This window comes from Podarcis bocagei (assembly GCF_964188305.1).
Source record: "Podarcis bocagei genome assembly, chromosome: 9".
Taxonomy (NCBI): domain Eukaryota; kingdom Metazoa; phylum Chordata; class Lepidosauria; order Squamata; family Lacertidae; genus Podarcis; species Podarcis bocagei.
The window spans coordinates 40,046,776-40,072,502 of NC_138134.1; the positions used below are offsets into that span (position 1 = coordinate 40,046,776).

The 25,727-nt window shown below is 38.9% G+C and overlaps 1 protein-coding gene across 5 annotated transcripts in view; it reads left to right on the top strand.

Moving 5' to 3' along the window:
* The window catches only part of FBXW7 (F-box and WD repeat domain containing 7), a 120,578-nt gene that overhangs the window by 81,139 nt on the left and 13,712 nt on the right, over positions 1-25,727 (top strand). For 4 of the 5 annotated variants that reach the window (XM_081208389.1, XM_081208393.1, XM_081208390.1 and 1 more), the window contains 4 exons: positions 4,702-4,784; positions 8,069-8,210; positions 16,211-16,345; positions 24,769-24,892. In XM_081208389.1, the coding sequence (XP_081064515.1) occupies positions 4,702-4,784; positions 8,069-8,210; positions 16,211-16,345; positions 24,769-24,892 (484 nt within the window). Of the gene's footprint in view, positions 1-1,731; positions 2,272-4,701; positions 4,785-8,068; positions 8,211-16,210; positions 16,346-24,768; positions 24,893-25,727 lie in introns of those variants that run through there. The other variant, XM_081208391.1, reaches the window with a different exon arrangement.

Sequence of the window (25,727 nt, forward strand, 5' to 3'; positions counted from 1 at the left end):
TATTAGACAATGTTTGTGATGTTGGTGGGAGGCGGGAGAGAACTCAGGACGTAGCTGACTTCCCATGGTAAGCCTTTGGCTGTCTTGGGTGGGTGGGAAGCATCAATGACTGAACTGTCTCTAATTTCACCATGCCCCCACAGCAGGCATGCTGTGTTATGCCATGGCAACCATTTTGTGACTGGTGCCCATCATTCTTCCTTAAAATTCAAAATGTGCCTTCTGGTCCAGAAATACTTTTTTAAGATAGCATGCCCGTATATAAATTACAAGGTTTGTCATAAACGTAAACATACAACATAAACATTCAGAAAGTATTCTGCTTTTTGTGGAGAAAATGCAATTTACATATGTCTGCACCGCACCTATATCATGACACTATTTTATTTTATTTTATTTTTAAACTAAAAATCAGGAGCCAGTTTTGAGGCCAAAAATAAATACCCAAACCAGACTTCAGTCAGGGACACATCAGATTGTGGGGAAAAAGTAGGAACATTTTAAAAAGTGGAAGCTTTAAAAAAATGTTTCATATTATAATAGAAGGGGGGAAAGGAACATTGTGTTCATGGCAGAAATGCCATCTGGAGAAAATACGAGCATACTTCCACGCAAATGTCGTACTGCAGTGTATTAAGGGTAGCAGAAGTATCATGTTCAAGACACGTGATAGCTCCACTTGACTGAACAGGCTTCATCTGATGTTTTACGTTCATATATTTGGAATATGAACTGTAACATGGTGTAGCTTTGCTCCCCCTGTGATGCAAATCTGCACCCTGCAACAATCTATAGAGGGATTCAGCTGGATCTGGATCTTGTGAAAGGGTTCAGCTAAAACTTGGTTCTTGTACATTCAGCAACGTGATAGCTGATTGCATGTGGACCCTTTTGAAAGGCTGTAGGAGTCTCCCTAGGAAGTTTATGGGGAGGGGGGGAAATCACCTAATGGTGCAAGTGGTCATATTAATCTGCTCTGTGAAATAGACATCTTCAAGGTCTGTCATGACAGTAGCTGTCAAATATGTTTGAAAATAGGGCCACAGATAGTATAGTTAAATAGCAGAAATACAGATTTAAGTTAAGTATTTAAAGCAAAAACACTTTGGAGGGTGATTCTCCAGTAGCGTCAACTGTGTTTGGGAGGGGAGTGTCATTGAATAATTATTTCAGATTTTTGTTGTAACTGAAGAGTAGTAAGAGAACAGTAGTGCTGATCTTTCCCCCATTTGGGGTGGACAAGATGATCTCATGAGTTTTCTCATCAGTTCTGTTATTTTGTAAGCACAACTTAAAAAATAATAATCCACAATAGGAAGGAATTAATATTTAAATCGAACTAGTTGCATATTTTATTATGATTGGATTGAACGCTAAGCGTAACAATGAAATTCATTACTATTTCCCCTCCCCCAAATGAAAAATGTAGGCTGCTTGCCAAAGGAAATGCTTATCTCAAATTAATTTGAAATTAACTGCATTTTTATGCAGCAGTGTTTGAACCCATTAGATGCAATGGCATAAAGGTCCAGTCAGCTTGCCGGAGGGCCACCGTATAGCTGTAATTAGTGGAAATCGCCTTGTTTGCTTCAGCTCGTAATCGTGAATTATCCAGTGCTCTCCTGTTTGTTTAAAATGGGGGGAGATAAATTAGCCAGGTTTGAGAAGATAGTTAAAGATATTCAGCCTTTCCTTCGAGCCCAGTGGCCAATGTGAGGATGGCGTGGGGACGGTTTAATTTCCTGCCGAAGTCCTTCCCATGCTGTGTGCTCACAGGCTCCTTGGAGCTGAGCACCATATAATTGATGTGCAGCCTGCATTGCTGAAGCTTGGACTGCACCATTCGCAGCGTGAGGGAAGATGTAATCTGATCTCTGTGCCGCTCGGGGAGGAATCTGTTCAGTCAAGGCTTTGACAGGGCAAAGTCTCCTCCAATAATCTTCCCCCCTCACTCATTATTCCCTTAAGTTCTCCTCAGACAAGCTGTACGTATGTATGTGTGCCGGGAGGAGGTTTTTGATATCGAGCTTCGTTCCTCGCATTCACGGTGGAGTTTGCTTGCTGCTGCTGCTGCTGCTTCTGCTGCCTGATCTTCCTTCTCCGACGTGCCCGAGCATGTCCACATTAGAGTCTGTGACATATCTACCTGAAAAAGGTTTATATTGTCAGAGGCTACCAAGCAGCCGGACACACGGGGGCACGGAACCGCTGAAGGGGAAAAATACCGAAAACATGGGGTTCTACGGCACTTTAAAAATGATTTTTTACAAAGTAAGTAACCGGTATGGTGTGTGTCACCCCTTCCTGTATGTATCTATATAGATGTGTGTGTGTGCCCGTGTGCCCGTGTGTGTATGTGCCTGTGTGTGTGTCGAGGAAAGAAAAATCTGTATCATCAGAGATGGCTGCGGTATCTCTCTGTATTCCCCCCCTCCTTTGGTGGTGCCTGGATGCTTAACATGCTATACGCTGAATAAAGGCAAATAATGAAAGGGCTCAATGAGATGCGAAATCCTTTTATTTTAGGAGTCTGCATGGGAAACCAAAGAAAGATCAGGCTACCTTCAACCGAACTGGCTCTTCAGCTCAGCACTTTAGCCTGTTTTTTTTCCCCTCCCTTAAAAAAAAAAAGACCCTTTTCTACTTCCACTCAGTATTTCATGTTCATTTTGCAGCTTTGGATGCAAATAGTACTGATGTTAACATGTAATTGCTTATATCAAAGAGACATTTTGAGCATGCTGTGAAATGTTTCAGAGATACAGTGTATTCCCAAGAGCAATGCAGAATACAGTCTGCAGGATCTGTTATTAAAAACAAACAAACAACCAACCCTAATTTTCTACAAGATTGTGTGTTTCCTCAGGTACTTGTGGAGCAAGTTTTTGAATTTCACAGAACCTCCTACAAAATGCAATTGTTTACACTAGATACCTCTAATGGGCATAAACTTCTTTATAGCCTAACAAAGTGGTAATTTTATTAAGAGTATTTCATAGAGTGCCAAGTGCTAAGCTTTTGCAGGTTTCCCAGTACCTAAAACAGTTGGAGCTTAAAAGGGATGGAAAAAGTTTCCTACAAATATTAAGAAAACAGGAGTTTTGTTGCATCCTTGGACAACTGCCTGTTGTTTAGAATGTATCCCATGCTTTTGAGAAAATGAAGTTGTGTTCAGAATAGGAGTTACTTCATATTCCTAACATTTGTTTGCTGAAGTAAAATAAATCATTTCATAGTCAGAAACCAGAAATACTACTGCTAGAATATCATGATACCCCCTAGGGGAGAATCAGTTTAATTTTTAATGGAGGTTAAAAGCATCTAGTATATGAACCCCCATTTCTGGAGCTGCAATTTGGTTATAGCAAAAGGGTGTTCTGCAATAAATCGATGTATTTTTCTAAATATGGGAAGTGTTTTCCAAGGGTCTTCAGACATGCTCCTGTACATGGATGAAAATATGGTCTCCATTATCCCCAGCTTTGCTCTGAATAAAGGTTGCTGGTGGAGAAGGCTTTTTGGTTCTGTGTGGTGCATGCTGTGTATTGTCCCATGTGAGGCACAGGCTCACAAATAAGGCTGAGCACAAGAGGAGTGTTTCCATTATTGCTCAAGTGAAAAAGATAAGCATCACAATTTAAATGGAAACCTTGTTTAAAAATAAAACACAATTCATAAGCCAAAGAGAATGCTTATTTCCTTAGTGAGAATGCACTTTAGTATCTTGAATGATTCTAATGTATCTTCGGTGTCAGCAGACAGCCACAATACATAGTGAATGTCCATTTTTTAAAAAAATGGGAATGGGAAAATCTGCATTTGCATGATAGTGTATATTTGATTTTAGCTGCCAACAACTGGTATGAAGCCAGTCATTTTAAATAGCTACCATATTAAGAAAAACAACCAGATATAAATCTGGGCAAAAGCACATGTATATTCCATACTGTTCAGCCAGCATAGGTGTCGAATTGCCACTGCTGCACCTTGTCAAACCTAAAAAGTTTGCTTTTGGATGTATTCCACTTTTCATATGTTTTTGTTTGCTTCTTTCAGTTTCCAGTCTAAATGTTTGTAGTTAAAAGATTACTTGATATATAAGTGTTGGTAACTTTGATAAACTTCTCTGTGGTTGACAATGCAACACTGCACACACACACACACACACACACACACACACGGTTATCTTGCCATATTGCACAAAGCTACTTGTCCTAAGGCCATCCTAATGACACTAGTGGTAAAAATGTAAGGAACTGCCCAAAGGGAGGTAGTTTTATGTGCTTTTTCACATTCGTAAAATGTTTCTGATCTGTGTTTTTAAGTGTTTATCAGAGAATATTTCATTCAGTTTGATGTTATTTTAGCATTTATACCTATCATTCCAAAGAATGTGCAGAGTAATGAACTGAATCATTTAATAACTAATTGAGATGAATAAATGTGTGGAAACAAATCATAATGCAAATCATAATGCAGCAGGGTATCTTCTAGCTGCCAAGTGATTATGGTGCAAAGGGATGTAGAAAAGCTGGGTCATTGGAATAATTTATGTTTTGTTAGTTTAAAATGCAGGTTGCACAGGCTGATATTAAGAAAATATTGATAGGTACAGGCAAAAAGATTACCACACTCTTCATTAAGGGCCTCGCTAAGCTGCCAAACTAACACCATTTTTTTGTTCCTTGTCCCATTTTGTAGATGAAGAGAAAGTTGGACCATGGCTCCGAGGTCCGTTCTTTCTCACTGGGAAAGAAACCCTGCAAAGTCTCAGAATACACAAGGTAATTTAATGCAATGACAGGTCATCTGTTTAAGATACACTACTGCAGCCTGTACTTCCTGCCCAGCCACCTCTTGCATGGTCATACCACAAAACAAATCTGAGTGAATTATCTACATTCATAAGTACCTCACTTGCTTGAAATTGCTGAAATTATAAATTTATAAAGAGGTAAACAAACCCTTTTATTTACAAATTTAGGATGAATCCTTTTACGTGGCTTCAAAGGACTCTGATATTTTTCTTCCCTCACATCTACCCAGTGAAGGGAAACTTTCAGATTGGGATATGCATCAAGTTGGACTATAGAGACAACAAAATCATTGGTGTTAATCACAACATTCTTGCATACAACAACATGATAATTCCTGAGTCACATTGAATAATAACTTCTCCACAACATGGAGTTCCATTTATAAATTAAAGAGATGTACATTTATCATAGGCAGGCACGTCAATTTAACAACTCTTTAATTTTCTTTGGTTAGGAATTTCAGTACCAGGGATGCATACAACTCGACTTCACTACTTGGTAGTTGCCATAACAACTACCTCTTGCATTTGAGCTTGTTCAAATCTGCAGCATTGTGAAACTTTCTGGTTTTAATAGATTGCTTTCCATAGGCAATTTATCTGCTGTTCAGTTTTAATCTTCCTTTTAAATTCTTCATTATGAATTAAAATATATTCATTTATATATTTCCCCCCCTCAAATTTATAGGTCTACCATTGTTGAATTGTGTAAAAAGAAAAACAGGGAAAATGCTATGCAGATATTTGATTAATTGTAGAAGTTTGCATACAGAATGCTTGTTGGTGCATTTCTAGCTAATAAATCCTTTCCTAATTCATGTGGGTTTTTTAAAAAAAATCCTGAAAAAGCCAACATAGATACTCATAAAATACAATGTTTTTAAGACAATATCGCTATTAACTTGCTCATACTTATTTAGATTTGAATTATAAGGTAACATCTTTGGAGTTCATTTTATATAAGTATCTTATATTTGTGAACTCAGAAATGCCTTCAAGGATAGTTCTTTACCTAAAATATTTAATCTGTGCTCATCAGATAACAGCTGTGCCCCTTGTTGATGAAATAGTTATGTTTTCAATTGTGTAAATGTGTCATCCCTGTTTTCAGAAAATTGTTCTAAACTAATTCGTTTTATGAGCCTTATTTTGCCTGCAAAAAAGGCTGTAAAATAAAATGATAAAATAATGCCTTTGAATTATACTTTATACTGAGTTCCAGATTATTTCTCCACCTAGGCCCATTTGTCTACTTCTCAGACTAGCAATGGCACTTCAAGGCCTTAGATGCTGGCCTTTCTTAGCACTGATTTCTGAAATCCTTCAAACTGGATATGCTGAACCGAGAAAATTCCACATCCATGGTACTTCAATCAGTGTTTTGTTAGGCACACATCAAATTTATGCAAATTTGCAGTCATGTACTAGTATATGCTGTTTTGGCAAACCCAGGGAAGCAAAATGTCAGTGTTTGACTTATAATTACATTGAAGCACATGCTTCTTACAAATTAGAAACATACAATAATCCTAGGTGTCCAGTGAAATATGTATAAAAAGCAAATGTGTTTCAACTGACTAGAGTTACCCTCTTAATAATATTCAAATATCTACAACATGTTGTAAATGAAAGTCCCCAATCTTGCAACCAAAGGCTACTAGTGGGGAAGCATTCAACATTTATATAGATAAAACTAGAAATATTACAAAATAAATAAAACTTTGGAATACCCAAACCAGAAATCCTTTAGACTTACTGCTAACAGATTTGGGGTGACTGCAATCCCAGCTTGAGGTTTTTGGAGGTCCTTGGGCAAAGTGCTCTAAGCAGATCCATCTTTCCCTCTCCACTTCCCTTTCACTAGCCCCCTTTTGTTGGACACAGTCTTCACAACCAAGTGAGACAGGTCGTAGAAGCGAAGAGGAGGATGCTGTTTCATCTCCTGACTCTTGACTCTGCTTACATCCTCAGAGAGGAAAGAGGAGGTTCAACAGTGTGGTGTTAGTTGCATATGCACCAGAGCCAGTAGGTGGCTCCATGCAGGGTTAGAGGTTGCAAGCAGCAAAACAAAGTTAGTTATGTTGTCCCTCTCCCAACATGGTGTCCTGGAAGGGTGTTCGATGGGGCCCACAACTCATGCCAGACGTAGTTAACTCAGACACAGTTTTGGAGAGCCAGGTGACCAATTTCACACTTCATTATTCATAAGTAGAACTTGCAACCAAAGGTTGGTCTATCTCCACCTTCTCAAGTTCCTGTCTGCCAGCTATGCCTCCCCCCCAACATACTATAACTTGTAACTTGTAAAGTAGGACATTCCACTAATTTTCCTCTGAGTGGTGCATTTTTCTTTTTCATGGACACAACATTCCACTGCTACTGATCATGCTCAGACCATTGGAGAAGGATTACCATCTTACGATTTTAAAAGAGAGGGAGAATGCTGATAACTTCCTCCTGTTTCTCAGCCTCTTTTTTGGCTTAGTTTCAGTTGACATTCACCACCTGAGTTTAATATTAAAGGGAGTGACTACTGTGGTCGTGATCCAAAAAACTGTCCCAACTAGTTCAGTGTGCCAAGATATCTATAGGCTTGCATTTCTTCAACGCAGCTCACTATGCTTTACTTTTAAACATGGGAATCAAGAAGGTTCAAAATAGTTTGTCTTATGACACAGTAGTCTGAACTTCAAAGAAGATATCAAATGTACTATTGGGTGACTGCAAACACTTTGACACACCCGAAGTGGATCCCAGGTTATAGCCCTTAGATTAGCGCCTCCCATTGTGAGGTTTGGGTCTGGGCCCCGCCATTAGGCAGAGTGGGGTGGTTACCTCAGGCAGCTAATCTTGGATGAATTGAAAGGGCAGCAAATAGCTATTTAATTTATTATTTTTGTGCTATGGAGAAGGAACAGCACTTGTAAGGTTTTCTGCCTGGTTCCAAGATAACTTCACAAGCCTTGGGTACTATGCACTTTTACTTGGGGGTGGGAGGTTGCCATTTGGTGCTCAGTCTCAGCAAAACGCCAGTCCTAGTGAAGAAAACCTCCAGGTTTTCTTACTTTACCTCTTGTTTGATTCCAATATTTAGGCAATTGCCCCAAATCAGCCTGAAATAGTAAAACACATGAGATTTGGAAAGACCCGTTCATACAGTAATGAGATCTGCCTCAATAACGAGTGACCAGTGTGCTAATACTATAATTAAATGTTTCTGAGAACTGCATTGGCCTTTTGTTTCTGCTCCAGCACTACTGGGCTTGTGCCTTGCTCAGCAACACCTACTACTTTTGGAGATCTGAGAGCAGCCAATGGTCAAGGACAGCAACGGCGCCGGATTACATCCATCCAGCCGCCAACAGGACTTCAAGAATGGCTGAAAATGTTTCAGGTGAAAAACATTTTGAGTTTGACTTATTTTGAAGAGCTTGTTGTGAACTGAGAAAGAATTCTGTTAGAATAACTGTAGCCGGTTATACAGTACCGAATCACTGCACTTCCTGAGTCTTTTTAATAACAAGCAGTACTTTCTAATGCAACTTGTTTTATATCTTGCTTGTTTTAAAGAACTAATAATTTTTAAACATGAGGTGTGTAAAGGTAGGCTTTCTTGGGATTTATTATAATTTTAAAAAATGGAAAGCAAAATATTGAGTAGACTTTTATGTTTTAGTGCTCTTAATTATGGATGAGAATGGAATTTTCCCATTGTTTTTTCATCTTTTTAAAAGATAGTAAAGTTTTTAATGAGAAACAGAAAAGAGCCCTCCATACCGTAACTCTAAAATGCGTACTGAGTTAAAAACTGTAAAATAAAATGGTTTTCACTGGTACAAATTAATGCTATGTAACTGTAGTAACTTAACCTGCTGTCTACAGCTTTCCAGTTCTGCACCACAGTATAAACAAACTTAATATATATCTGCAAAGCTAAATTAAATAACCAGAAATATAGCATGTTTATAGAGATCTATAAACTGAAAACTACTTCTGAAACATTATAAAAAAGAGAAATGAGCCAGCACTAGAAATTACTGCCATTATGATCAGCAATCAATTTCTTAGATTTAATGTGAATACTATATCTCCAGCAGTAAACTTTCTAGCAATCTTTTGGGTAAAATGTGTTGTTTAATAAAGCCCTTCATAGTCAATATTGTTTAGTTAGCAAATTATTGTCAGAATGCATCAAATCAGTGCTTGCTACTGAAAAACAAACATTTGAAAGCCATTTGTTTTTCCCAATTATACATTTATGTAATCAAATAAACTTTATCCTTTATTTGAAGGAGTGACATGATAGGTTGAGCAAACAAATATTCAGCACAATGGCTTTTATCCAACACTGTGTGAGCCTGGCTATAACTATCTGCTTGCATGAGAGTGCATTTTCACCTTCTCTTTCCACTACAGCCTCTTCTGAGGGCCAGGAGACATCCGGGAAAGACCCGGAACGTGGCATTGGGAGCTGAACTGGGAGGGGCAATTGACCAAAATTGAGCCGATGTCTCTTGTGTTTGCAGCTTGCCACTTCCTCAGGTTTCTTCTGCCTGATCTTAGGGCTATTTCTCCCTCCCACCCCAGCTCCCATGCCATATGGAACTTGAAATTTCTCCAGCCCATAACATAGATCTTTCAATGGAATGGAAGAGTGGGGTTTCTCTGAGGAAGAAGAATGGAAAAGACAGTCTCGTGTTAATGAAATCACGCTCACACAACAGTGGCTGCAACCCGGTGCCAAGATACGGGTTTTACAAATAGACGTGGGCCAGATTCAAAGACCCATGAGCAGTAAGACAACATGTGCGAGAGTTCATGGGATGGCACAAATGCAGAGGAAGTGGAATACTTCACACAGTGCAGGGTCAGAGTATATCAGGGCTTATGTTTACAGTGTGAATAATGACATTACAGGCTACCTAGTAAGGTTAGTGGGCCATTAAGAATGGTCTTGGGGGGTGAGTTTGTTCAAAGTCCCACACAAGAATTTGCACACTTCCTGAACTGGGACAACTTCCTCAAGCAGGACTCTACAACGAAGCTGGAAACAGCTCTTCTAAGAGCAGAAGAAGCTTCATGCTAGTGGATCCAACTCTACATTGTAGGAATGCATCTTCTAGACTAGGGTATTGAACATTTCAAGATTCATTAGATTCATGTTCTTATTTAAACCTTTGAACCCAGCCTTTCATCTTAAGTTCAGAGAAATGTTTTATCCTCACAATTGTTTTAAGCAGGCTAATTTGAATTTCAATTAACATCAATTAAGCTGATCTACCTTTCCATTGGTTTCAGCTGTTTTAGGCATAGAATTATAGTATTGTAGAGTTGGAAGCGACCATGAGGGTCATCTAGTCTAACCCCCTACAATGCAGGGCTCTCTTGCCCAACATGGGGCTCAAACCCACAACCAGTGTGGGTTGAGAGCCAGTGTGGTGTAGTGGTTAAGTCACGTAATCTGGGGAACCGGGTTCGCGTCTCCGCTCCTCCACATGCAGCTGCTGGGTGACCTTGGGCCAGTCACACTTCTTTGAAGTCTCTCAGCCCCACTCACCTCACAGAGTGTTTGTTGTGGGGGAGGAAGGGAAAGGAGATTGTTAGCTGCTTTGAGGCACCTTAAAGGGAGTGAAAGGTGGGATATCAAATCCAAACTCTTCTTCTTCTTCCCTGAGATTAAGAGTCTCATTATTCAGATGTAGATTTCTCATTAAGACAAATTTGATGTTAAATTGGTTGTGATTGGAAGTGGAGTGAAAGTATAAATCCCAACTTCTGATTCAAGACCATTAATTAAGTTACATTTTCTAAAGCTCAGAGACCAGATTCAGTAAACAAGTCCTTCTAGTGGACTTGCACAAGGCACAAGGACTTCCTCTAGCAAAATGGGGCTTTCCCCATTCCCCTCTCCTCCCCACCACACACTCCCACCCCTATCCAGATCGGCTGTGTAGGGAAGGGTCCAGAACAGCACACTTGGGAGGAGCGTGCAAGCTGAAATGCTTTTGCTGAAGGAACAGTCATCATAGCACTACATTGAATTTGTCTCCCTACTTCTGTAGGTGGCAGAGCCCACTACTGATCATTTCTAACAATAGATCAATGCAGTTTAGTTTTACTATCAGCTTTAACATGGGGGCGAGTGAGTTCAAAGTGTACCAGTTCTAGAGATGCCAGGAGGATGGGTTGCACCTTCAGTAAGACCTGGCTTGATTATTGAAGGGATTGTTGGGATGAATGCCCACAATCTGATGTTCTGAAAAAAATCCCATTGATCTATTCTACAAGATCTGTTCATAAAATATTACCACCAGTTAATACGTAGCATGAACCTTTGGAAAGCAATGACTGTGATCATAAGCATGGTTAGACTATTAAGGTTATCTTGGGTCTAGCATGTGGATAGAATAAGCAGCAGTCAATGTTGCTTGATATCCGCACAAACCGTGAGAAGGCACAGATATAGACAGTGAACTCTGACATAAACATTAAAGAGCAAAAAAAGATTGAATATTGTTAGGACTTTGTGTCTTCCATGATTCGGCAGGTGTGCAGAAAGAGTGGAAAATCTGGCACTTGGAAATTCAGGTTGCTGAGTTTTGGGTGTTTCAGAAGGTCAATATTTGCCTGAAACATTGTGGGTAATATGTGATGAAATCTCAGGTGCTAAATAAATAGCTGAGTGTAAATTCTAGTGGTTGAGGACAGTGTAGCTTCCTGCCACTCCCCATGACTAATAAAATGGAGGGTAAATTTGGCACAAGTGGGATGGGAGAAAAATGGGGCAGAGTTTCATAATTGGTCCTGTATTTTAATTTGTTTAGTGTATTTGAGTCACAGAATTCCATTTCCTTTTTGCATATTTATCACTTCCTGTGTCTTGAGTTTGAATTATTCTTGAGTTCAATATGCACATCTCTGGATGTGATGTAGTTCCTCTTCTCCCACTTAAGGATCCGTTTGTTGTGGATCTTGTGTAGGAAGCGTCAGTGTTCTGTTCATACACTGTTTCCCCTAGTGTTCCGGTGGTTTCACGAAACACTGCTTCTTCCTAAGAATGCATATAAAATATGCACTTTATTTCTTCAAAATGCTCTTCTTAATTATATCCCTGAAGAGACAATTTAAAATTGCAATAGCACAGATTAAATTTTAGAATGCTTGCGCACAACCTCTGATTAAACTCTGAACAGTACAGATAATATTGGTAGAATTGAACTTGGTTAAGTATGCCAATGTGCTTTTTAATTCTTAACCTGAATTTGCTTAGTACCACATTAGCCCTTTAAAAATGTTTGGAAATAAATTGAGATAGAGTTTGATGGACTTAAGGTCGTATCCTATATGCCTTCCAAATATGCTCCGCGGGTTGGGAAAAAACATCAAGCAGATTTGGGAGCATCTGGAGGTTAGAACAGGAAGGAGTTGTTCTGTACACACAGTAAGTGGACCACAGTCAGTGGAAGGTCAGGGAAAAGAAAAAAGCTTTAGCCTTAACAGTTCAAGCACTTCTTATCAATGGTAAACTGTATGCTTGGATTGTATTTTACATCAATTTTATTAAAGTTAGTTTTAGCATCTATCAATTTGAGCCTCATAATTCTCCCTATTTAATGTTTCAGTATCAGTTTTATTTGCAAGGCAGATCTTCATCCCAGTTAGTTCACATTTTATGTACCTTATGCTTCTAACTACAAATGAAGCCTTACTCATTTTTTAAAATACCAAGGCAGCCAATCTTTATTGTGCCAAGCCTGTTTGTATCTTATACATGGTTAAGTACAGAGATTAAAGATTTGTAAGCACACACCTCGCCACTTTATAATTTCCCCCTATCCTAAATTATTTTTTATGTTTGCTTTTACAAATCAGTCATTGCCTCCCAGGAAAGATCCCTGCATTGCAGGGCGTTGGACTAGATGACCCTTAGGGTCCCTTCCAACTCGTATGTTTCTATGATTCTATGAAATACAAGTACTGTAAATCCCCAAATTCTCGAAGTAGTTGTATAAGGAGTTTGACTCCGTCCCATCAGTCCCTATTCAACATAATGACTTATCACAATGAATCATAAAAGTCTCTGGAGGTCTCCTGACAGTTTATTCTAATGATTGATTACCTGGTTTTTGCAGTATACAAAATTATTGTTCTTTAGGATATTCTTCCATACAGCAGAATGGAGGGGAAATAAAAGTAGTGAGGAGTTAGGTGCTTCAGAGTACTTAGAAAGAAATAATACTTGGTGTGACCATGAACTATAAAATACTTACCTTCGGAATGATGCTTCTCTGTGCATCAAAACAATATTATCAGTGGTACACATGCATGTTTTGTGAGTGGTGCAGTATGAAAAGAAATTCAGGCCTTGAATGGGTGTTGAATATTAGAACTATATGTAAGGATGGGGTTGGTTAAAAGTGCTTCTCAGTTAAATACCAATATTAACCGTTTTTCCCCACCAGCCATACAATTGCACTTTCTCTTACTTCAAATAGTATTACTGGTTTTAAAGGCTATACACTTAGTGACAACTGTGTCTGCTGTAGCCTAAGCCAGTGTTTCCCAACCTTTTTTGGGCAAAGGCACACTTGTTTGATGAAAAAAATCTCGAGGCACACCACCATTACAGCCCCGTGACGTCAGCGCGCAGCGTCACACCGGGAGGGACGCACGAAAGTGAAAGTTTCCATTTTTTTCCTCCCCCTTGCCGGGGAACCTCCAAGCTTTGGGGGTGGGGGGGAGGAGGCAGCAAAGCGAGGCAGGAAGGAGAGCGCGGCTTGGCTGGGTGAGCTTTGGCAGGGGCAGGGAATGAGAGCCGCGATGCGGGCGCTGCGGACGGAGGCGCTGCCTGCCGAGCTCGCAGGCAGCCAGGCAGGCAGACGGCGAGAGCCCCGCGCTGGGCGGCCTCTCCTCGCCGCCGCCGCCCCGCCTCTCGCCGCCTGACTCGCCCGCCTCCCTCCAGGCAACATCTCGCGGCACACCAGGCAACATCTCGCGGCACACTAGTGTGCCGCGGAACAGTGGTTGGGAAACACTGGCCTAAGCAATTTTGGAGATATGATGTCACTCAGAGGAGCACATAGATGCTACATCACTGCAAACAAATATGTTGTATTTCACTTGAACTAAAGTAATATTTATCCTAAGATTGCTTACCACAACAGAAATAACTGTATTTGGCATGAAACACATTTTCTCTTTAGCTTTTTAAATTGATTATCAGTTTATTCATTAAAATGAAAGACAACGTGAGCGATGTCCCAGGAGTAAATCTTTCTAACTGATATGAAACTATATTATACTTACTCCTTTTAGTTAGTTTAAAAAGCTGAATAAATGGACATTGCTGTCTAAAAGTCCGAGGTTATGGGGATATAATTTTTCTCCATAGTTTTTTTTCTGTTTAGCATTATATTGTGGAAAAGATAGGATTGTACCCTTAGGATAGTTGTTATACTTTCAGATTTTGCCTCAGTTTCTGTAGTATTAAAGATGTATTATTAACAGCTATTATAGATTGTTTCTAGGGTCAGATCCACCCCCCTCCGTTTTGACATGTTGGTTCTGTGAATTTAACCTTTCTTTGAAAAGTAATATGAAGGAGGTAAAGGTAAATTCACAGGTTATTTCATGTGATGCCATTTCAGTTTTTGTGCTTCTGTTTAATTCTGATTCGTTTGTGTCCATTTCCAACATATTCATCCGATCCCTCATTAATTACAATCATAATCAGTGTGACGTAAAAATGACAATGTACAGCAAATTATGACAACTATTGGGTTAGGTATATATACATTTCATCATAAAACAGATGTAGAAATTTCATTTATACCATTCTTGCACATTCTGCTTGGGAGTTTGATAGCTATGTTAATTGTTCAGGGAATATTTTGTCTTGTGTGCCAGTTTTGATTGTATAAATGCATCAATATGAAGTAATATAGTGGCTCAAACAGTGAGGTGCAGTAACAGCCTCCTGGCACTGGTGTCACTGCTACTTACTAGGAGAGAAAGGCGATGGCGATATCACTTTTGTGTGGATGCACTGGTGGAACCAATCTTGGCCTTTGAAAGGCATTCCTATGAAAATACAGTGGTACCTCGGGTTACATACACTTCAGCTTACAGACTCTGCTAACCCAGAAATAGTACCTTGGGTTAAGAACTTTGCTTCAGGATGAGAACAGAAATTGTGCTCCAGCGGTGTGGCGGCAGTAGGAGGCCCCATTAGCTAAAGTGGTGCTTCAGGTTAAGAACAGTTTCAGGTTAAGAACAGACCTCCGGAACAAATTAAGCACTTAACCCGAGGTACCACTGTACAGTAGAAGTTTGCTAATCTAGACAGTGGTTTAGGTTTATAGCCATAATTCGCAGAATAATTAGAAACTGGAATTATATGTAGCACGTGGAAATTAATGTTTAGGATAATGCTGTATTAACATATCTTAATATGTGTGGAGTTTTATTTACTAGTATTCAAGATAAGGTATTTGATTTTAACGGTATAAGCGAGAGAATTACACAATTTAAGGGCAATAGCCAAATCTAGTCATACTTAAAGGAACCTATTGAAATAAATGAATTGAAATATCTTTAGCCTGTTTGGCTCTAATAAGATAATAATGCTAGACAGAATATGTATTCCATTACATTTTGCTTTCCATACTGTCAAAAGCACAGTCATTTGCTTCAAAACTCGTCAATCTTTTCTAACTTCTTTTAGTGGTCCTGAAGTGTCTTCTAGAATAGGTTAGCTCGTTCTATATTGTTTCTCCCGAAATGGTTTTCATAAATGGCATTTGTGTAGCGAATCAAAACTTTGAGCCCAGATGAGTTTGAGAGAAGACGTGCTATATCTTCAGTTATTAATTCTTCTGCAAATGGTTTTGCTAATCTGCTGTGTTTGCAGATGAGTGCCTTATTAAAACCATCAAATTTTATGATGCCCGTTAGTAGGAATATGAAGTAAGAAAATTACCAAACAAAATTCCCTCTTTTCTTCCTAATGTAAAATTATGTTTACAAAACACTGGTTTCGAGCCAGAAATCAGGAAGATTGCACTGTGGCAGATGTACACATGGCTATAAAAACGTTATTTTTTTTTGCAATAAACAAAACCAAATGAACCTGAAATAAAGTTACTACTATTAAGTTTTGGATTTATTTTTTTTACCCTCTCCTTTTTAATTTAAAGTTTATTAATTTTCTAAGGAACATTTGTATGGTTGAACACCTGTTTCACATTTGAATACTCCCTTCACCATTCTGGGTGGTATTGCAATAATTTTTCATCCCAGCATATTCCATAGCAATTTTCAAATATTACATTTTTGAAATGCATTACTATATGAAAACAATACAGTGGAAACTAAACATATATTTGTACTTCACAGAGCTGGAGTGGACCAGAGAAGTTACTTGCCTTAGATGAATTGATTGATAGTTGTGAACCAACACAAGTGAAGCATATGATGCAAGTGATTGAGCCCCAATTTCAACGAGACTTCATTTCCTTGCTCCCCAAAGAGGTGAGGATTATCACTTAATACTGGGCTCCTGGTACTGTTTGCCTATGTAATGCATCATCTGCCACCTTTAAGCATTTCCTTGCTAATTATAGTATTCATTGTTGTCAGTGTAACACTGTTAATTGGCGTTGAAGAGGACTGCAAGTTGATAAACTGGCATGACTTAATAATGTAATTTTCAGATTAATGTATGCTTGTGAGACCAGTGACTTTGTTTCAGTGACTAGGATATGACCCCTGCTGTTTGTGACAGTTGTTTCTTATATGTAAGGGGTTTTTTTTCAAGAGCTGATTTATTATCCATTGATGATTTCACTCTTAAGGTTTTTAAAAAACGTAATAGGTATTTAGCTTTTCATTTTATCTCTACTACATTTTATGAAGGGAATAAACACCCATATAACTTCTTCAATCAAATTATATTCAGTTTTATAGGATAAGTATGCATGTAGTCCAGAATTCATTTGTATCTAGGTCCCATTGAGGTTAATTTGATAATTTGTGAGAAGCGTGAGCAGCATTATAAATATATCTGTAGTTGGTAACTAACACATTCAGTCATGTCTGAAGGTAGCTATCAACACTCCCTTCCCGTCCTGTATCTGGCATTTTGATGACTAGGGCTGGTTTACAGTATGAAGTATAAGAACACTGTTGTGTTAATAGGCGACTCCCATGCTTGGAAAACATCTTCCATATTATGAGACCGCCCCAAAATAATATTATTGTAAGTCAGCCTGGGACTAAAAATAAAATATTTACACTTCCTTATTCTCATCATCAGTCAAAACAAACAACAAAAAGACCAGGTGAACGCTTTTGCAACTCACAACCCAGGTCAACAAATAAGATTAAGCCAATTGGAAGCAAGTTCTTAACTCAAGTGCTCTTCATTGAGAACACACAACCTAATGATGGTTTAGTGATATTCCTTTCTCTGGGTTCTTTTAGCAACTACAATAGCAAACACTAATTGTAGTTAATGGAATGGATGGATTTAGTGTTTCTAGTAGTTTTTCTTCACTTTTAGCTCTAGCTGTACTACTATATTATATTGGATTGGTGTTTTCCAATTATACTTTTCTCTTGGTGTAAGCTGGCCCGAGCATCTTGGTGCTTGTAATCTATGGTACATGGGATGCTTACACTTAACAAATGCTTTTACTGTAAAACAATTTTGTCTATAATTTGTTACTTATTTTCTTGAATCAGTTGATTAAAAATAAATGACATTGGTTTTAATTAAAATCCTTTCTTATAGAAGGTGTTACTCTTCTACTAAAAGTGGAACACACTGAATTTGTTTCTACATTAATAATGCTGTTCATCACAGGCAATAAGGAATGTACCCTTGAAATAATCAGTAGTCAAAATAGTTAACATAAGAAGGCTTTTCTCAGAGCTTTATTCAGGAATTGCTAAGTAAAATTGAAAAGGAAAGGCTACCTTTTTTTAAAAAAATGCAATTTTAAGATTTCATCCAAGGAATAACTGACACAAACAGTGATGTCTGTTTCTTTCCTAAGCTGATTGTTTAAATCACCTCTTAAAAGATCTATGGGTTATTGCCATGAAGAATAATAGCTGAAAGATTTTCACATACAAATATGCCAAGTTAATAAGTCAAGTGTGCATATATGCTATCGCATTACTGATTGCCAATAATGCTCCAAGGGCATCAGAACAACAGCAAGGCTTTAGGCAGCTACTGCCAAACCTTTAGCTAGTTCTTGCATTGCTCTTGATTAAAAAACAGGATTGATAAAAAGGAAATTTCAGCAGCTTTCTGCATCACACTGAGAACTAATTTAGTCCCCACACCCACATGTCTTGGCATGGCTTAATGATCACTGTTTTTAAGAGTATGTTATTTATACTCTAGGGCAGATAGTTTTTAAAAAATGTGTGTAATAAGTTTTGCCCAATCCAACCCTTCACCCTTTGAGGTTTGTTGTTGTTTGGTTGCCTGGCACCCTAACCTACGCTAGCAAGACATCAGCTATATCATATTTAACTCACTGGAACTTTCTAAACAAACATAGCCATGACCTGGGTTCCTGCATATTTTGCAAATGACAAAGGTTTACTAAATTCAGCATTGGGATTCATGATTCTATTCTTCCTACAGCCTACATGGCTGTGACACTTTTTTAAAAAGGTTCCCACTTGTCACCAGGAGTTGAAAGAGATGGTGGCAACAAACCTGGTATAGTAAATATATGGTTTCCTTGGGGCTTGTTTGGTTAGTTGGAGCTGCAGCAGTAGCCTCCCAGCAAGGGTCATCACTTACTGTGAAAGGGAAGTTGGGATTGCCAGAAACCAGGTTTGGTTCTGCTGGTGCATGTGCACAATCCTGACATCACCACCACTTCACCCTCCCCTTTTCCAGGAAGCTGCAGCAGCAGTACCACCACCAAGAGGTTATTGCTGTGGCCCCGACCAACTGAGTGAGCCACTCCTGCTTGTACATCATGCTGCTGCATATTCAGTCCTGCTTCCTATGACATAACGGCCCATCTGTTGAGGAGGCATCATTATAGGATGCAGTATTTTACTTCCTCAGGCTTTCTGCCATTACTTGTTCCCACTCTTCAAGCCTCAACCAATCAGAAATGTTCTTGTGTAGGTAGCTACAATGATTGTGTTTTGAAATTGATTGCTGGTTTTATTCATTAAAATTTGTTCATTTTTAAAACATTTAATTTAATTTTTTAATTTAAACTGTTGTGAGATGCTGTAGAAATCAGCCCCGTGATATAAAGACAGGCTAAAAGAAAACCAGTTTGCTGTATTGTTGTCCCTTTAGCAAAATGTTGCTTTAGGTGTGAAAAGTGAGTATACAAAAAGACCTTTTACAGTGTTTGAACAGAGTGATCCTCCCAAGACATCATGATCAGTTGGCATATAGATAGTTTTTTTAAGGAGAGATGCTATGGTAGTAGAATCCCTGATTGGCAAGAGCTTGGACTAGATGATCTTTGATGTACTTTACAATTATATCAGGCATAGCCAAACTCGCACTCCAGATGTTCTGAGACTACAATTCCCATCACCACTGACCACTGGTCCTGTTAGCTAGGGATGATGGGAGTTGTAGTCCCAAAACATCTGGAGGGCCGAGTTTGCCTATGCCTGAATTACAGTGGTGCCTCGCAAGACGAAATTAATTCGTTCCGCAAGTTTTTTCGTCTAGCAAATTTTTCGTCTTGCGAAGCACAGTGTCCGGGGAAGTTTTGGAAAAGCTTCAAAAATCACCAAAAACCTCAAAAAAGGCTACCACACCGCGTTCTATGAGTTGCTCCTCGAAGTCAAGTCGCAACTGTATTAATGGTGTTAAGAAAAGGAAACAAACCTGCAAAAAAGGCAAGACGTTTTCGTCTTGCGAAGCAAGCCCATAGGGAAATTCGTCTTGCGAAGCAGCTCAAAACCGCAAAACCCTTTCATCTAGCGAGTTTTTCGTCTTGTGAGGCATTCGTCTTGCGGGGAACCCACTGTATATGATTCTAAAAAACTCAAAAGGCTCTTTTGTCAACAGGTTTGTTGGATTCTTCATGATCTTCTCTTTTTACAAATATCACTGCCAAGGATGCACTTTTTTCCTTTTTGAGAGTAGGCAGGCAGATAACTACTAAGACATGAAAAATATCACCATCTACTATCATGCTAGGCATGATGTCTTAGAGAGAGCTGTTACACCCTCTCTTTCCTGTAGTTTTTATTAATTATTGAAGGTTACTTTAATGAATGTAATGTGACCTAAAGATATTCATACTAGTTTTCTAAATAAAGTATTAGAGTGAAAACACTTGCCTTAAATTCTCTAACAGAGTGTTTGGCTAAAACAACCTTTCGAATGGCATCGTTGTGGCTGCAGCAAAGAGACCAGGTTGCCAGGGGGTGGGAGCTATGTTTCTATTTTATATCATACAATTAAGGCGTGTGTTGCTAATCAGACGAAAAGGTTGAAATATCCTTTTCAGTGCAAGAGGTAACATTACATTGGTTTGGGTACACTATACAATTAAGAATTCATTGTTGGCCATTTGTTCTGTATTTTAAAAAGTTTTGGATTTTAAAGTTTTATGATACTTCTGTGATTTTGCTGTGCACCACCTTGATAAATAAAATTAGGGATATTGGGGAAGTGCTGCTATCCCTGTGAGACGAAATAGCCAGATGTGTGGCAGGCGGTGAGAGAGAGGGGGATATGATCGTTCTCTCCTGCTAGTTTGATTTGCCTGGTTAGTTACACCATTGGACCACTCTTAATACACGACGGGAGCAGCAGCTGATTTCTTGATTCCCCCACAAAGCTGACTGGAGACTTGAGAATAAACCGCAGGGTTATACAACTGGTTTTCTTCTGCATGGCTTTGTACACCATTTTATCCAGACAAGAAATCTACAGACTTGTCCTTCTCAATCCAAGAAAAGCTCCAGAGGCTATGTGCTGCTTGTGGCTTGGCATGGCTATTGATGTCTGAGCAAACATTTGTTTGTGCAGAAGTGCCAAACATAAAATGCTAATGTGGTTCTGTGCACAAGGGACTCTTAAACAAGGAACAGGCTTTCTGATCACATGCTATATGACTGGAGAGTTGAGAAGAATCACTAAGAGTTCTTTCCCGGCATGACTGGCATCCTCTTATGCTTATTAAATCCACTGCATTTTGCGTAGCTTTTCGTGGCAGAATTCCCCCCCCCCCGGTTTTGTTTGATGGTTTCCATTTTTTAAGTACAATGTAATACAGTATATGTGAATATTTTAGGACCCACCTTATTCCTGTAATTTAAACTGTTTTAAACAATTTTTAATGGGTAATAAACTGTAATAGTAATATTGTATATTTCCTTAAAATCCTCATATTCTCATAGAAGCACGACAGTAGTTTTCATAGAATCATAATTGGAAGGATCATCTAGCCTAGCCTCCTGCAATGCAGGAATATGCAGCTGTCCCTTACGGGGATCGAACCTGCAACTTTGGCGTTGTCAGCACCACTCTCTAACTAACTTAGCTATCAGTTTGCGAAACATAATAGTTTTTTAACATTGTTTCTTTCTATGGGTACTGTTTCTGTTGTAGCTACTTACCTTATACATACGTTGATTGCAAGAACCCAGAAATCTTGACTTGCCTGCGGTTTCTTTGTGCTAGTTCTATTTTCTGTTTCTCTCCCCTGCTCCCAGCTCACCTTGTAATTAGCTCGGTGTCATTTCTGAGCTCAGGGTACTTTCCTCTTTGCATTTTATGCAAACTAAGTGCCACTGTGTTTAGTGGGATCTACTTCTGGATAAGTAAGTGTACTTATGAGGGCAGCCTGAGAGAGCTTTGGAAGTTTAAGCCTAGGGGAACTCAGCCGCCAACACTCTTTTCCTAAGCAATTTTTTTATTATGAAAAGCAGGCAATGAGTAGCTGGCAGCAGCAGAGGTCTTGTACACTTCTTTCTTAAGGCTTGCGTGTTCATAAGTATGCTCAGAAGTGTCCTTTACAAGCCCTCCAGATCACAGTGGCAGCTTTTAATTGTCTTTTGGCCAAGGAGACCTTGGACACTAGAATCTCCATGCATCTGACTGGTGATGGATGCTTCCTGAGTATGCTCAGTCTGATCCAAAATTTGAGAATCTTTGGGTCTGTATGTAATCGGCCCAGGTAAAATTTCAAAACTTGATTTCTGACCCATCTACACTCCTTCTGAAATGATTGCCCCCTAGTCTTAGTTTTTTGAGCGGTCTTTCAAAAAAAAATCACATAGGAGTACCATTTATTTTATGAATTGTTACACTTCTTTCATGAAAAATGCAGTGAAATAAGATAGAAAACCGGTAATTTAAATTATTTATCATTTCTTAGCTAGAGAAGAATTGCTGTTTGCACCCCGTGGTTGTTGGGTTTTTGTGTTTGTTTTTGCCGTGACATTTTTCTTTTATACTCGGGTTTCTCTTTAGATTGTATAAATCTTTTGCCTTTTTTGACATTTTCTCTCTCTTTCACAATTGTCTAGCTCCTCAGTTGTTTATTTTAGTTATCAAACAAATGTTTAGGTATATAAAGCCCTTTATTCCTAAGATAAAGAGTCTGTTTAAAATCCCTCCATGGGAGAGTGGCTGTCATGTGTTTACAAAGGAAGCCTTGATTTTATCAACCACAGGAGGAGCAGATGTACCATGTGACTATGCATATAAGAAGCCTCAGGGCACACAAAGGCAGTAGATTTAAACTGCGGGGAAATATTAGGCCATTTGAGGAACAGTATCAGCTATTGCAATGGTTCTGATATCCTAAAGGCTGGGATTGTATGACTACTTTTAACAACTACCACCTACCCATGTTATATATTGCCCCCCGCCTAAGACCTTTAAAGATCATTTAATCTTTCCCTTTTATTGTGTCTCTTTCCACTTCCCATTTTTTTCCTAACGTGTTAGATTATAAATCTCTTGTGCACCACTCATAAATTGAGACTTGTGAAATAATTGTGTGGTTTTTATATCACGCTCCTACCTTTTTTATTACTCCTATCCATCCCTTTAGCTATCTGTTAAATACAGCCAAACCGGTTGTCGAACATAATCTCTTCCGGAAGCCCGTTCAGCTTCTGAAATGTTCAACAACCGAGGCATTACTTCTGTTTAGCTGCAGGAGCTCGCGTGCTCAAGCAGAAGCAGTGTTGGACATTCGGCTTCTGAAAAACATTTTAAAACCAGAACACTTCTGTGTTTTTGGCATTTGGGAGCCAAAACATTCCAAAATAGAGCTGTTTAGGAACCAAGGTTTGACTGTACACCATTCTTTGATATCAAACGTTACTTTTAAACTGCAGTATGAAAAACTGCTCAAAAACAATGCACTCTCATTTTTAAATTTGCCTCCACCGAAACACAAAAGAAAACAGTGTTGCCATGATGAACATTTCCAAAGAAATGTTGCGAAAGAGGATGCTAGCCAGTTAATAGATTTGGGGCGGGTGGGTGGGGGGAGAGACAATGGGAAAGTGGCCATTCTATGTAATGATCACCACTCTGTCTTGCCTTTTTATGTATGTATCCAGTTTGTACTGTCTGTATTCAAGCTGCCTTAATTTCTTTAGTTTATAGAATAATTAAGATTAACAATATAATATTATTGGATTTGAAACTGATTTTATGTATCTAATTGCTGTTTAACAAAATTTCTATAACATTTGATTCTAAGCAGTTTACAAGAAATATTAAAATTATCGATTAAAACAGCTAAAAACAATTCAAAACATTTTAAAAGAATTAAAATAAACAGTAAAAGATTAAAACATTTCAACTTCTATATGTCTGGATAGACTTGCCTAAACAAATATGCTTTAAGCAGGCACTGTAGAAAGAGTACAAGAGAGGTGTCTGCTTGATGTCAGCCAGGAACAAGGTTGTCATTATGATGCCTCTGCCCTGGGCTCCCCTCTGCCCAACAACTTCAGAACAATCCTTGCTGTAGGGCATGCAGCAGAAAACAAGAAAGGGTTGCCGTATCCTCCACCCACCCCCATATTCAGCTGAGAGCCCTTCTTCAAGCAGCTGCCTTCTTCATATACCAGCAGGCAGCAAAACAAATGCAGCAGCAATGGGAGATTCCCACATTCCCCCCCCCCCACCTCCACATTTTCAGAGTTTCTCAGGCAGCTACCTGCTGACTGTTCCTTGTGGCCAGCAGGCAGCAAAACAAGTGAAAGGTGATTCTCTCATTTCTTCCGATACCTCAGCACACACATTTTTCTAAGTCTTAGCAAAGGGGATTGCAAGAGACATTCGAGAGGGGGAAGTGCTTAACCCCTTTCCACCTCTGTGGAGCAGTGGAGGATGTGCAGTTAAACACTTCCTCCCAAATCAGACTACCACCCTGCTGCTTTAAACTTTAAAATCCATGGGAAATACATTGAGACCTCAGTCTGGTCCAACACTGCCAACTTCATTTATCTCTCTCTTCATGTTAGACTGCTGAAGTAGGGACAGTCTTTCCATTTTCTTGAAGTCTTCAAATTTTTCTGCTTTTTTCCCCTGTTCCTGGACCATGTACCTTTGATCACTTGCTTCATATATCCAGCTACAGAGAATACTGGTACACCCTTGTCACACAGGTTAAACAAATATTATGCAGTTACGGTTTTGCTTGCCTTTCTCGGAAAACTTTATTTTCCAAAGCCATTGTGTTAAACTAAATTATCAGTTCTGTCCCATATTCACGTGGTATTTATGACCCCACTAGTATGTCTTAATAGATCATCCTTCTGTCTTGGCTTCTCTGATTTTAGCAGTCTGTTCTACTAATGCATCCACTGTGCTTATGATAATCTTTGGCTATATGAAAATACAAGACACAGTACATTCCCTGAAGTACAGCAACCAGAATGAGTTTAATCTCTGCTTCTTCTTCTTTTCTTCTTCTTTTAAGTTGGCTCTGTATGTGCTTTCATTCCTGGAACCCAAGGACCTGCTGCAGGCAGCACAGACATGTCGATACTGGAGAATTCTGGCAGAAGACAATCTTCTGTGGAGAGAGAAGTGCAGAGAGGAGGGTAAAGTTCATTAAACTATTAATTCAATCATTAAAGGTTGTTGTTTTTTTTTAAAAAAAAGATTTTTCAATGTCCTTTATGGAAAAACAATTCAACATGTTTTGTACATTGTGCTTGGTCTATGTGGTACGTGTACCTTCACCAGCAATAAAAATCCACATATGTGTCAGTTGCAGGCTAAATTAACTATACTTTGTATAAATTAATTAACTGTAAAGGTTAGGAAGCAGAATTGTTTTAAATCCAATAGAAATAGAGGGTTCCAAAAACTCAGAAGGTGAAGCCTACCAAGTGCAAGCAAAACTTCTGTTTGGCAGTTTTTTGTGTTCTTAGCCAATAATCCCTTGAAGGAAAGCAAGAAGTGGTTATTTTAGTGGTTTCTTATCAATTGCACAATCTGGTTAGGTAAGAATTTTCAAAGGTGCCTAAACAAATCAGAAAGCCAGTGTTAATTAAATTCAGTGCCTTTCTCCCATATACTTTTGTGAAACTACTTCAAGGCAACTTACAAAAATAAGCTCTTGCTTATTTTTGTTGTTGTTTTTCCCTGAGAAAATATAAGTTTAAGAAAGACTCTCCAGATGTGAAACCTGGCTGTTGTGTTAAAGGGTGACCAAGTGGATGAAATTGGAGCAGCTTCTCTGTACATAAAAAAAAAGTCTGTTGGTACTTATTGCTAGGATTGTGAGATCAAATGGCCAGAGAACAAACAGACTCTAAGAGGTGGATGTTTATCCACATGTTCCAGCAACCAGAGTTTCAAGCTAGTAATGAGATGCACCAGAGGGTAAAGATAGAGAGGATAACACAGAACCTAAGACTATCTTAGTAATAT